This window comes from Cuculus canorus, chromosome 3, assembly GCF_017976375.1.
Source record: "Cuculus canorus isolate bCucCan1 chromosome 3, bCucCan1.pri, whole genome shotgun sequence".
Taxonomy (NCBI): Eukaryota; Metazoa; Chordata; class Aves; order Cuculiformes; family Cuculidae; genus Cuculus; species Cuculus canorus.
In genome coordinates, this window is record NC_071403.1 from 26,493,918 (window position 1) to 26,508,657 (window position 14,740).

General features: G+C 38.7%; 1 protein-coding gene across 5 annotated transcripts in view; it reads right to left on the bottom strand.

Moving 5' to 3' along the window:
- Window positions 1-5,766: 5,766 nt before the first annotated feature.
- The window catches only part of FBXL4 (F-box and leucine rich repeat protein 4), a 65,949-nt gene continuing 56,975 nt past the window's right edge, over window positions 5,767-14,740 (bottom strand). For 4 of the 5 annotated variants that reach the window (XM_054062766.1, XM_054062767.1, XM_054062768.1 and 1 more), the window contains one exon: window positions 5,767-13,833. In XM_054062766.1, the coding sequence (XP_053918741.1) occupies window positions 13,670-13,833 (164 nt within the window). In that variant the 3' untranslated portion in view covers window positions 5,767-13,669. The remainder of the gene's footprint in view (window positions 13,834-14,740) is intronic. The other variant, XM_009564483.2, reaches the window with a different exon arrangement.

A 14,740-nucleotide genomic window follows, 5' to 3' on the forward strand; every position in this document is an offset into this window, starting at 1 on the left:
TGCCATACTGAAACAATGGATACCTGGTCTCAGAGGACCTGCAGAGGGGCAGTGAGGCCATTTGGCTTTGGTGCTGCCACCTCTCCTGCTGACCATTCAGAAACACAGGCACACCCATGGCACGGGACAGGCCCCTGCCTACCTATATAGGGCTACAAATCTATAGAGGCAGGTTAGACTACACTTCTCTCCTGCCCATGGGCCCTATCCACAGGGCTGAAATCAACCTCCCTTTTCCCTGCCTGTCCCAGCACCGTAGCTCTTTGCAGTCCTGCCTCAGCATCACCAGTGAAAGGGCAGAAGGGAGGTCACCCAGAGTATCGCTGTGTAACACAGCAGCTAAGCCTCAGCTGCACTTTCAATTCCCACTGGTCTGAATCCAAGGCTTCCATACCCTGGTGCTGCTCTACCACCAGGCTTGGACCTAACACATGCAAGGTCAGATAAGGTTAGCTGCAGTAGGCGTTCAGCACCTACTAGTCCTAAACACACGGTCTGAACATATGGCAACAAGCTGTTACACACAGTGCAAAGCCACATAATTTAGATGTCCCAAATGCTTTTTATTTAAGATCAAATTCAGCAGTGTCCAGGGAATCTGGGGCAAGAAGTACATGCTGTCTTGTACATGAAGTTTGCAGGAGTCCTTAGAGGCAGCGGCTGTGGCAGCGGGCAGTGCTGTCAAACACAAGTAACAGTCTCATCAGAATGTCGCAAACACAACCTCTTACCTACTACAGAAAAGCATACCCCCCTTTACTCATTTCTGTTAGTTTTGAGACAAAATATAGTACTGCTATTTCTAGAACAGAGGGAACGGCCTCTCTGCCTTCCCTGGGCAGGTCCTGCTGTCCTGTGAAAGCGAGGCCAGCGAAGGCACTAACCTCCAGCAGACGGAAAGATGCAAATAGGAGCTGGAGTTTCCTCCATCTTTCAAAACTTATAATCTGTAGGACACTTCTGGGAAAAATAGTTTTCATAAGGAGCCAGTGTTGTTCTGAGAAAACACATATGCTAGGGAGCAAGGTAGCATGCTTTCTTCCTTTCATCTACTGATGAGTGGCACTAAACTCCTCCAGTCCAGAGCCACAGTGGAGTATGGCAGCTCCAACCAACAGAGGTTCAGTCTCTGCCGACTGAAAACATTGAAGGACTAAGATCTGCCACCTTGAGCAGTGGAGGCACAGATGCAAAAGCCTCTGCACCTTTTGGAGCAGCAGAACACCCATGGATCAATACCTTAGCTTGAAAGCTGCTTATATTCTCCAAAGAGACTGAATTATTTAAAGTATATACAAAAAAAATCAGAGCGGCCTTGTAAATCTCTAGGTTTGATCAGTACCCACTATATTTTGCCCTTACAAATCCTTCCTCTTAGCCAATTCAAAGATAGTGGTAATACGTCACATAACATTTAAGTTCTATGTGAATCTCGTTAAAATGAGATACCGTAAGTATTACCTGATCATACGGAGTTGGAAAGCTTAGTAAGTCGCCCCCAGGTCAATCAGCAGGCCCAGCACTGGCACCACCACAGTCCAGGGCACCCACCTGAGGATTCTGTACCTACCTACAGCTTTTTTCCCTTCCCCAATCACTTAAAAAAGATGAGTATCTCATGCTTAACACCAGGTAGTGATTGCAGACCTTAAAGAAAAGATGACTGCTGGAGGAACGAAAGTTACTCCAAACCATCCTATCAAGTCTATTAATGCATTGTATGGGGAAAAAAAACCAACCCATATAAACAAATGCTGAAAATAGCATGCCGTCACCTTCAGTGAACTCCCCATATGGGTCAGATAACATGCACACAAACCCTTTGCAATTACTAAACAGAAGTGACTGCAAAAACACAGTAACGATTTCTCTAAACAGACATACGTTATAGTAACATCTCTAAAGTTCATCCCTATTTTACATATTTTCAAAATGCCCAATTAAGCAATTTAGCACTTTGACATTTTGCTCTAGCCACTGCAAGGAAACAGCTGCTCCCAGCAGCAACATCCCCGTAACAGGCGGTGGAAAGTGATAGCAGACACCAGACTCGACCACCTTCAGCAGCATCTCGAAGCAAGAATGAGAATCACTTGCATCAACCACACTTTCTTAGATGTAACACAACTTTTATTTTAATTCCCATTCCAGTTTTCGTTAACTCTGAGCTGCTTTTGGTATTTTTAAGCAACTGTTAAAATGACTAATTTAGACAAGGTGCTCTTGATCCTTCTATGAGAAGCCTCCTGTGCTAACCTAACATCTGCTCCCATAGATACGTTTACTGTTAGATACAGGTACTAGAAAAAAATAACCTGAGTGGAATCGCAAATCACATCTTCCTGTGACACTTAGTGTAGTTTTTAAATATGGACTATTTATTTCAAGTTCTGAGCTTATAGCCAGCTTACAAGGCTGAGTTCTAAACATCATTTATTCTTTTTAAAAAAGGAACTAAGTATCACTGGGCTCCAAAAGTACTCAGAGACCTATTGGCCCGAAGTTTGAACTGAAATTGTTTATGCCTTTGCATCCAGACAGATGGACATGGCCTTGGTACAAAAACACTGCTGCACTTCATTTGAGTCCTAAAGATATTTGGCAGTTCAAAACTGCACCATCACTGCATCAGGGCATTTTTATCTCTGGCTCTTCAAAACAGTGAGGGAAAATGTTACTTAAAAATATGTTTGTTGCCTGAATTGTACATGATGACATTTGATTTTACCAGTGAATAAACAATTGCAGCACGCATGGTATCAGATCTGTAGCATTTTGTTTAAATTCAAGGAAGATTACCAACTGCATCTTAAATAACAGAGACAAATTCACGTTTTTTAATGTTTTCACAAAACACTGGACTTTCCTCCCTCCCTTTGGATACATAACACATAAAACTATGTGAGTATGGAGAACAAGTAACTGCTTTCACTTCCCCAAATAATAATGCACTCCTGCCAAATAATAATGTGATTAAGTATATTATGGGCTCTCGGGCATTAAAGTCTGGAAATCCTGAAATATTTTGAAATCTGTCTTTATCTGTGTGTTTTTTGAACCATTTGCACAATCAGAAGTGCCACACAGAGCAACAGAGACACCTGACAATTCTCAGTTTTACGTGTGAATTTTCAGTACTGCAAGAGCAGCACTGCAAAACAGGTGTCTGTCAGAAATTACAGCTGAAACTGTGCTTAGCACGTGTCAAAAGTCAGCGGTGTTTCATCCAGGATGCACAGAAGCCAAGTCCAGTCTTGCTCTTATGCCTCTCCACAGTCAAAAGCATCAGCAGCTGTAAGCTGGTGTTAGAAGATAGTTTTAGCAGGTTTCAAATGATATCGGCCCGAGGCAAAGTTGTGATACAAAAGCTGAGCACTTCCATAGCTGCCAGAGATTAAAAGTCTTTATAAAAGTTTCCTTACAGATGTAAGAAAACAACTCAAATAATTTTATTTGTTTTAAGTAGGAGCGTTGTCTGGAACAGCTAACAGTATCAGGTGCATCCAACCCTTAACAAACTTGTCTAGAAGAGAATGGGCACCGATCAGACCAACACAAATTTCTGAAACAATAAACAAACTTTTTAGGTAATTCACCAAAAAAAAGGACAAAGTCTAGCAAAGCAGTCGTTTGCCTCCAGTTCAATACTTGTGTTGTTCTGGGAAAGCTGAGTCCAACCGATTACCTGTCTCCGTCTGGTTCCCACTTTCAAAGCTGCAGAACTCTGTAACATCTTTGCTAAATTCAGAGTTTACGGTATTTCTCAAGTTCCATAGCATTTAAACCAAACTACATCACTACCTATATAATTAAAGTGGGTAAGAAATACATACTGATAACATATTTGTGCTAGAGCAGGAAATTATTCTTGAAAGAAACTCGGCGATTATCTTTTTTCTTGGAGGTCTCTCTTGGAACACTGTAATCTCCACATTCTGCTTATATCCTGCCTGTCTATATACATCTGTTGTCTTGCTCTGAGCCTACATCACAAACTGTTTCAGGCAGCAAAGCATCTGTTTTGCGTAATGCACCTGGTTCCATGTGCTTTCATAGGGCTACAGTAAGCTAAATCTTAAACAATAATACGCTACTCTTAAAAAAAATTTAGCTTACAAATTTGTATCTAAAGCCATCCAGTGCAGCTTATTTCAAAATGAACTGTGATAAAAATATGATCAAACTCTTCCTCTGAATGCAGCATATTTTGTTTTATTTCACCTTTTTTTAAATGAACGCACAGACAGTCAACAAATGTAGGCAAATAATTTATTTTTGTTTTATTTATTCATTATTTTATGTACACTTAGTATTTTACAACAGTCAAAGGGAAACAAATTAAGTGCAAAGCAAGATAAAGATTATAGGTTGAATATATTGTAACACATTTCTGCCATCTCTGAATTAGCAGACACTGACAACTCAGTGAGGTCATTAATTTCAACTTCTTTATACTGGCAGTAACAGAATAAAACTGTACAACACAGTATTATCACATTTTAAATGATCCAACCTGTCAGAATAAAACAGGTTAAAAAGTAATTCACTAACTAAAAATAATTGGTGTAAATATGTAATTAACTTTCTAAGATAAAGAGAAGCTATCTTTGAGTTAGCAATATAAGGCATTAGATGATTTCTCCATAATAAATTCAACTGTTTATAAATATAGGGCTAACAGCTCTGTTTTGTGCATGTTCAAGTAAACCTTTACCTTACACCACAAAAATGTATTAAGTGGTACAAGGCAAAGGTATTGGAACGAGGAGGAGCCAGGTATCCGTGCCTGAGCTGTGTTTGCATATACACACAGAGAGAGAATATGCAGTAGCCAAATCTGAGAAGAATTAGTACACTAATAATGTACCTTCCATTTACTATTGGTCAAACAGAATACTGAGCGGGGGGAAAAAAACCCCATAATTTCAAAATGTAATCAAGTACTCGCAGAAGGATAAAAAAAAATGCACAAGCCTCAGAGGGGAATATTAAAAACAAATATATAGAAGACGCTAAGGTAAACACTCATAGTCTACTAAGAGGAGCACAAATCAAAAAATGAGGTTAATGCTGCATGTGTGCAGCTTATTGAATCACAGCACAGAGAAGAGATGTGGGATCATAGATTGCATGTACAGACACAGTTCTTGGAATACTGCCTATACATAGGACTGCAATGGTGCAAAAGAGTGCATGTTAGCTCTGTGGGCCCATGTAGCTTAACATCAGGAAACAGTCCTGAAAAACACATCCATGAACTGCTGCCCTCAGCTCCCGCTTCTGGTTTTACGAACCTACGAACCACTGCCTTCATCATGCTTTAAATATGCTCTTATTAGCCTTTCTAATCTAAACCTTCCAACACCTGTTTCTCAAAAGGCCTTAGTTAGGGAATTTATTGAAGCCAGTTAGGACTTCCAGGTTCTTATTATGTTCACAGCAGCATTTTATACTTTAGGGCCTGAACCACCATTATGAGGTAAAAATAACCAACCTCAGTTTGGACACCTTTGTGAAACAGCACTGAGATGAACTATTAAAAAGCTTAGGAGCCTTGGAACACAATTAAGAGTGGCTATCCTCACTTATGCTACTTGGAATTAAAACATTTGCATAACCGTCTGCTCTTTTTACCAGATAATATCCTCTTCCCTTCTGCTGGTTTTAATACTCAGCTTGGGATGGTGGGGGGGGGGAAAAAAAGAAAAAAAAAAAAAATCAACTGACCAACTTTAAACACTCAACTGCTAGCAAACAAAAGGTTTTCTAGTTTTAGTCAAGATATTTTGTAGGGAGCAATCAGATGCAGTTCAACCAATAGAGCAAAGAAAGCAGCAGCAAGAGAATTTAGAGGGCTAAAAGGAAACACCAAGGGGAAAGCAACCTCTTCTTCCAAACCCACACATGCTAGATAGCACACGCCGGCCAGGAAGCTAGTTTCTAATATAAGTTTTATGTGGTCTACATGGACCTCAGCTTCTCCAGAGATCACTTCAAGACCTCAATTTAAGACTGATCTCTTGATCTGAATTACCCTGTGGAAGAACCTATCTGCCCAGGGTGAAGGGGCCCTAGGAGACTGGTTTTCTAACTTTCTAGATATTTAAAATTAGATGATACAAATGTCTTCTAGCTACAGAAAGCTTAGAGGCAATTATCCCCTTTGTCCTTCTTGACTTGTTATGAAAAAAAAAAGGCATAACTTGCTTCTGCTGCTTACTGGCATAGCACACATAGCAAAGCTATTTAGATAGTGTCCGGAACCATTCCCTCCACTGCTGCTCTTTCACCTTTTACAGAAATTAGTCCTTTAAAAAGGTAATATATTTGGAGTTTGTTGTAACATTACTCAAACTCCTATTCTTGTGGCAGAAAAAGGAGCATAGTATTAAATCACAAATATAGTGCAAGTATTTTGTTGCTGGTTATTGGGGGGGGGAGGGGGCATGCCAAGGAGATTAATTTTTAAATGAAGCCAGGTGCAGGGTTCAGGTATTTAAATTTGAAGGCCTGGAGATGCCATTCCTTCTCATATGCACATAGGAAAAAACATGAGCAGGAAATTTCTCCAGATGATTCCCACATTGCCCCTGCAGAGATCAGGCCAAGTCCTGACACAGCCCAGCTCCACTACCTGCCTGGCAAGGAGAGAAATGCAAAATGCCACAAGATGCTAAGGAGCTGCATTGGCTTTATGCTCACTAGGAAGAACCAGAACGAGACCATTACATCAGTTTCACTAAGATGGCTCGAGGGACAGCTGGTAACTAGGACTTACCTGTATGTGAAAGTTATAATCAGAAAGTGAACACACCGATTCCTGGTTATTTTATTTTCAGTACTTATTCCAAAATAAGTCGAAGCACAAACTAGCCATTAGTTTCCAAATCATAACTAAACCAGCTATTTTTAATTTGCCTCTATTAGTTTCAGAACAGTGCGTATGTGCAGAAATCCATGGCACTGTCCTGAGGAAAATTCCAAGGTCTGATAGAGAGAACCCATCTCCTGATGGTGAGCAGTGGACTGTACTACCCAACGGCTCTTGACTGTGATGTAACAGTAAATAAATAAACAAAGCATGGGAATTCACACAATTATACATATTTTCTCCCTAAAATGGTCAGATAGTTCATTATTTCATAAACTTTGTCCTTCTTTGTCACCTGAATTCGAATTTTCATGGTTTGACACTATGAGTTAGCCGCTGTGCTCAGTCTCCAACAAAGTAGAACCAACTGACACCTAAGCCACAGTAAACTCAATTTATTGTAAGATCTATATAAACAAATACTAAAAAATATGCAAACAAAACTGTTCCTAATGTATTATAGACAACTCTATTTCCAAACAGAAACTATAGGCAATACTCAAGAATACGGATATTCAACTCAGTCCCTGGTCTAACTTTCAGACTTTGGTGACAAGAATACCCCTGTAAACTAATTACGTGTCTTGCACGTTACAGAACTGTAAGTTGAAAACATTAGCAAAATTTTACTTTAATAAGTAAATTTAGATTTTCTGACTAACCTAAGTTAAGACAATTATCTCTCTCAAGATTAAGAACAAAGCAAACGAACAAGATTCTTGTGACTGTTCTCAGCATTGCAAGTTTCTTAAGATAGGTATTATTTCTTTTTACTCCCCTCCCATCTTCAGCAATCAGTACGCTGAAGCAAGCAGAACAACCAAAGGGCAAGTCTTAGATCACAGAACCACAGCATGGCTGAGGTCCTTTGAGGTCATCTGGTCCAACTAAAGCAGGGCCACCAAGGGCTGACTGCCCAGGATCATGTCCAGATGGCATCTGAATATCTCCAAGAATGGAGACTCCATGGCCTCTGTAAACTACTTGTGCCAGTACTTGGGCACCCTTACCATAAAATGTGTCATCTCGGTTCAGATGGAGTCACTCATGTTTCTGTTTGTGCCCACTAGCTCTCGTCTGTGGGCACTACTGAAAATGATCTGGCTCCCTCTTCTTCACTCCCCGTCCTCATCAGGCATTCTCCTGAGATTTCCCCTGAGCTTGTTCTTCTCCAGATCCTTCTCTTTACCATTTTTACCCCCAAACAGCAGTTTATTTGTCCTCAAAAAAGGACCAATTACAAAAACCCCAAGCAATTAGGTCTTACAGGCATCCGCGTGTGCGTGCACAAAATCATCTCAGAGTTTAACAAAAAAAATGCAGCTGGGCAGTGGTAGGTGAAGAAAAAATACTTCTGTGTAAAAAATGAAACAAAGATGAATTACTGCACCTGCACGCATATGAAAGGTCAATATTAAGAGCATCTAAATGTTAAACCTTGGCTTAGAAGTACGAGCATGTGAAATTATATGGGAAACGTAATTTCTGGGAAAGACAACAGCTGACCTAGAACAATGCACTTACTTCCCTCAAGTCTATAAATAGCTCTGGCCATCCTTTCATCAGTTTCCAGACAAATCTGGACAAGTTCTCTTCGTTTATTTTCTCAGCTTTCTTGACATTTACATTTCTTTGGTATCCAAGGAAAAAGAGAGAGCTTTCAAATAGCTGAGGGAGAAAAGAGAAAAACTTAATTCCTCACAAAGGAACTTTATCCTCCAGTTTAGGACATCCTTCCTAACTGTGCCACTTATCATTCTTAAATGAGAACAGGACAGGGAGAAAGTAGAGCTGTACAACTCAGACTAAAATAATAGTACTTAGTCCATTAGCTACAAAGGAAAATCTCACTCTGTCTGCTATTACTGCAGCTAAGTATTCTTAAAAAGAGTCACTGCTTGTCAGGGCACTTCTCTGAAAATCCTGATGATCTGAAACGCACCAGACTTATGCCTCAGCCATCCTGATGTCAGTTATCACAACTTGCCCCATGCCTGGTAGTATTTAATGAAGAGCCCTTCTTCAATTTCATTGTCAAGTCAGAAATCTAAAAACATAGAAATCATCATCTCAGTGAAGGACAAATGCCCTCATTTGGAGAAAAAAAAATGTTGACTGTGTCTCACACAGCATGTACAAATGCATTAAATGAAGAATTTCTAGCCTAGTTATTTCAAAAGCTACAGCTTATGGAATCATTGCAAAAGAGTAATAATGAACATGTACATCAATATATAAAGTCACCCCCATACTCCATATAATAAAATGCTACATTTTATCTAGTTTTTGCAAATTTAGTAGTCCTGCAGGTGTGATGTGGGAAACACTCAGTATGATGCAGTAAGTACACACAGAAGAACGAGGGCCGAACACACAGTTGGCAATGTTTCTGAGGACAGGAGGGCAGTTAAGCCAGTCATAGTCTTGATCATAGAAATATGAAAGATTAACAAAACAGCTGCAAAACATTAATTATGTTTTCCCATTAATTTCATGCATTTACAGAACCATACATATAGCCAGTTAGGTACATGAAATGATTTTAGAAAAAGGAAAGATTCATTTCCACCAAAAAAAGAGACATACTACTGGTACTGGCACGGGACTCAGGGGCAAAAATAGATCCTGGCATTTAAAATACTGTTTCCAAGTTGTCAGGATCTTTTTAATTTGCTTCTATCTGGATGGATTTTTTGGAGGGGTTTGAAGTTTGAGTATGGATGTTGTTCCAGTCTTGTCTTTTGTTATTCCAAGACAGGTAGTACAGCAGTGGATGGAATTAATCTCAGTTTAGTATTCTAAAGCAAAATATCTAACATAAGATTAATCACAGCTTCCACAGTCTCCAGAGAGGCTCTCCAGAAAATGATTCATTCTACTTTCCTTAAATATCTATCTTAGGAGATTAATAGCTCTCTAGAGGTACCCAGATTCCTTAAACTAGATGTCTAACTTTCAGAGAGCTATATTCAGTCAGATGAATTCCACTCCCTGAGTGTCGTTACTACTGGACATCTTGCATCTGGAAAAGTTGTCATGAAAGCCCCAAGGAAAGATTCAGGCAGGAAAAACAAGGTCTTCCCCCCGCCAAAATTTGGACCTCCCAGTACAGGGGAATTATAAAGAGCAAACTTGTATGCAAAACTATTCTTCCATATATAACTCCTGGTCACTCGTGTACTTAATCACATGTATAATTTAAACAAAAGAAAGTCCACACATTTCCATAGAGCTACCAAGCCAGATAGCTCAGGAATACAAGTGCACTATTGAATTGAAGACTTCAAGAGCTAGGAAGATGCTTTAAATGGTAAAACTATCGTATTCATTCTTAAAATCACCAAAAGAATGACATATCTACCTACACACCATCCGACATCAATTTCATACAGATACTATGGAAGTCCCCCTTTAACTTAAGAACAAGAGCACTTCAGAGCAAGCCTCTTTTTTTGGACACGTTAGCAATCTTTTTTTAACATCTGTTGCCAACACTCACCTTTTACAATGCTTCAGAAAGACACGATCAAAGGACAAGATAAAAAAAATGGAATATCCTTAAAAGCAGAATTTAGATTACACAAGTGAGGGATGATCTAGCGTTGGAGATGATGACCCAATTCCCAAATAATCCAATTCCTCCAACTAAGGAATTGTCATCACTCATTTTGGATTAAATTAAATGAGAATAAATTTCCCTCTATATGACTTGCTTCACAAAGAGACAGTCCACAGTAGTTGTCGGACTTTGCATTCACACTCTAACATACCCTGTAACACCTTTCACATGTAGGCAACCCAAAAGGCACTTTGGAAAAGCAACACAGGAAATCTAGCACACATACTGCCCAGGCTTTTCCTGCTGCATGGGTGGAGAGGAACTCGGTCTCCAGGTACAGTAAAACAGCTGAAAACAGAAGTGCTATGAAACACCTTTTGCTATTACATTTTCACAAAAGTAATTCCTACATGAAAAACTGTGAGAGTTATAGATATAAGTATGTACACACATATATAAATGTTTACATATACCTACATGCATGTGTGTACACATATAATTTATGAACACATATGCAAAAATAGATACACACACAAGAAGAAAATAACAGAACTAAAAAGATAGTGATCTATTCTTGCTTATTTGTGACGTATAAGGAAGGTCTAAAAGCATGGTGTTTAACATGGAAATATTACAAATGTCATTCAGTCTATTCTTTCCTTGCTGGAAGACTTCTTGGAGGTACAAAATCATAGCTAAAAAAGCTTCTTACCCACTGATTGAAGGTTAAAGTCTACAACTACAGATGGAAGTCTTTCCCAATTATTTCTCAGCTATTTTTATTGATTATATGTAAGCAACAGCCAAGTTTTAAATAGTCTAAATAAAAAGCAGATTTCAATTCATCTTTCAAGTGACAATGGAGAATTCCTGACAAAAACAATCTCTAATAAAAGGCACAACATAAGAAAAACAATCCTCTAGTATGAACAAAATGTCAATTTAAACCTCCTTTGTACTACCTAAAGAGCAACGGAGAATCAAATCCTCTATACATACGTGAATACAAAACCACTTATTCACTGACACTGTTGAAGTGAAACTGTATATTTACCAAGTTTACCAGTTAGAAGGCACAATGGCTATCACTTCACCCATATCCCTTTCTATGTACAGTGAAAAACAAACAAGAAGGATCTTGAAGAAAAAAGGAGATAAACACAGATGCACCCTGAGAAGTGAAATTTCACAACAAAGACATTTGTTTTGAAACACTTTTCTTTGTAAACTCCTATTATCTGAACCTGTGCTCTCCTATAACCAGAACAATAATTTTTAATACTCAATTACAATGAAAAATATTACTTGTAGATAAAAAATGTTAGAAGTTCTCAGAAAAACAAATCAACCCAAACCTGATTGAAAGAAATGAGGTCTCTCACACAGAATCACACCAAAGCTGACATCTGTCAGCATGGAAAAAAAAAAATATTAAATCAATCTAAAGATCTGACAATGCCCAGTTTTCTGGGGAAAATAAAAATGGAATGCCATAATCTAGTTGGAAATCCCATAGTGTCATCCGTATGGAGTAAAAATCAAAAGCCAACTGTGCTTGCCCTCTTTGGATCTGGAATTCCCAAAAGATTATCTAAAATTGAAAAATCTGAAGAAAAATGTCCTTTTGTAACATCAGATAAATGTTCTGTAGCTGTTTTCATGACATGGTTTATAAAGTATTGGCACCAGCAGAAAGAGTTCAAAGCGTTCATTCAGGAGTCACAGAGATCATCAAATCTTTAATGATTCGTAGCAGTCCTCTAGTAGCGGTCGGTTATTTACTGCATAAACTGAAGAATTAGTTGCTTGTGATCTTCGGTGCAATAACATGCTTCTGCCAGACAAAATATTCTTCCTCTTATTCCAGCAGGTAAAATAAGTGCCATCAATACAAGAATAGTGGAAACAATATAAAATGATAGGCTATATTTCATGGTCTATATTCAAGAACAATGGCTAAAAAGGCAAAATTCTAAACTCAAGCTGTACACAGCAACATACTCTAGCAGTAATATGGGGGGGGATAAAGGGAAAAAAATAAAATAAAATCTTCACCCAAGGAAGTGCAAAAGGAAGAAACCTCTAGAATTTAACCATCTGCACTGTTTTCCTTCTCCAGAGGCTAAAAATTATTAAAGAGACAGAGAGTGCAATAGTACTTTGAGTGATCACCTCTTAGAAAAACAAATCCAACGCTAATATTTAGAGATTATTAAATCACCAAATCGTATTGCCCTTGTTTTAAACCCACAACATTTTCATTGCTGTTTTGCTGAACAAAAATGCTTGGTTTTACACTTAAGAGTAGATTTGATGCCAGTGTATGAGACAGTCACTAACGCAGTACTCTAAGTTTTGTTCTTTGGACTACTCTGCATGATAACCAGATGTATCATAAATCAAGTCTTCATCATGACAGAGGTTTGAAAAGAAAACTGCTTTGGAGTTTCCTACATATCACCAGTTATGACACTAAGTAACTGACTCAAACTTCATATCCAATACCAGAAGCAGCTGGTAATTCTCTCTTTCATTTCTGCTCCAAGTTTATGTGGAAGGTTCTTGCATTTATCTGTTGTGTCACTTAAAATACTTGTAAAATATCACTACATCTATTTCAGGTGGAAGAAGGGAGAAAAAAATGTATTGGATACAACTAATCGCCAAAAAAATGAAGATGAAAAGTGCCTTTTCAATCCGTTTTTATATAAGCTTAAACAGGTTTTCAAACAACTAATTATAGGCCAGATCATAACATCTTATGCTGCAGGCTAAACTAGAATGCTACAGTATCTGTGTATGTATATATAAATACACCTGTATACATTTATATACACATACACAAACATACACATAAAAAGGAAGCACCTATCTTTTCCTTACTGCTAAATATTGAACTTCTGCTCTCACCTGGATATTAATATTGTTTATTGTGGGTAATACCCGGCAAAGGGACATTTACGAAGAAGTTATGCACTTTCTGCTCATTAAAGCCACACATATGGCTGGTATTTAAAAACATGCAGTGCCACCAATTAACACAAAGTAAAACAATTCTTAGGTACAATATAAACTCTTTAAGAAACGTATAATATATTTAAATGTATTTTACCCATTTGCGCATATAATCAATCCTTTCCACTATTTCATAGGGGATTTATAGTCATCTTAAAAAAGTCAGAACAAATTCACCGGCAACAACTCTGTTAAATGAATTCCACAGCGGTGTATGCAGTGAGTCACTGGGTGAAACTCTTTTTTATGAACACATTAGGGAAGTTGGCATTTAATTCTAGGACAACTCTGTTATCAATCTGTGAACAGAAGGACACATCGAGTAAAGAAAGATCTTTACAAGACTCCAGCAATTTTCTTAAAGATGCAGGGCTTACCATCCTCGTCCCTGTTCAAAAACAAAAAAAGAAACAAAACAAATTGTAAAGTTACTGAAAATAGTATTTTTTTTAAAAAGCTGTTAATACTGTGTCACAAGAAATGCAACCGTAACACATTTTTTATTTAGATTATTTCAATTAGATTTCAAACTAAAAGCTTCTTAGACACTGTGTAGGATTTCTACCTTTAAGTAGCCTATCGTATTTTCTTAACTCAACTGCTGAGTTGAGTCCATCATTTTCTAGTGAAGAGGCAACTTTACCACTTCAAGGGGAATTCCTAACTACAGAAGCCGAGTACCCAAAGCCTCAAGATCTCCCAGTGACCAGATGCAGGGCTTTGGCAGCAAGCAACACGGTACGGTACACTACACTGAGGCTCTCATGCCTCTCCTGGTGACTGCACTGACCAGCACAGCACACGGGCTGTTGTGAGCCACTCCAATCCAAGATGTATCAACAATGCTTCCAGGGCTCTAGAGTGGGGTATAACACACACACAAGGGCAGTTGTTCAAGAAGCTACCAGTCATACCTATATATACACACTAAGTGTAACACAAACCACATCGTTAACCCTTGCTGAAAGCACAACCACACTGAATGAACTCCTAAGTGTCATACAGGGTCAGATCAAGGATGGGATTAGGCTAGAAATAAAATAAATAGGTGTTTGTAAGCATGCATCCATACACCCATTACAGCTGATGGAGATCTAGTCACTACAGCCAATGGTGCTTAGCACATGACTCAGCTGACTGGGCACTGAAGCACGAGCTGGTTGCCTGAAGCGCCTTGAGGTTCCTTACACCAGGTAGGACATTCACGCTGAGCTGGCAGGCAGGACACTGACCCAAAGGAGGGGAGACACACCTTACTGGAATATCTAGAAGTCAGGCAGGTTACTCTGGGCAAG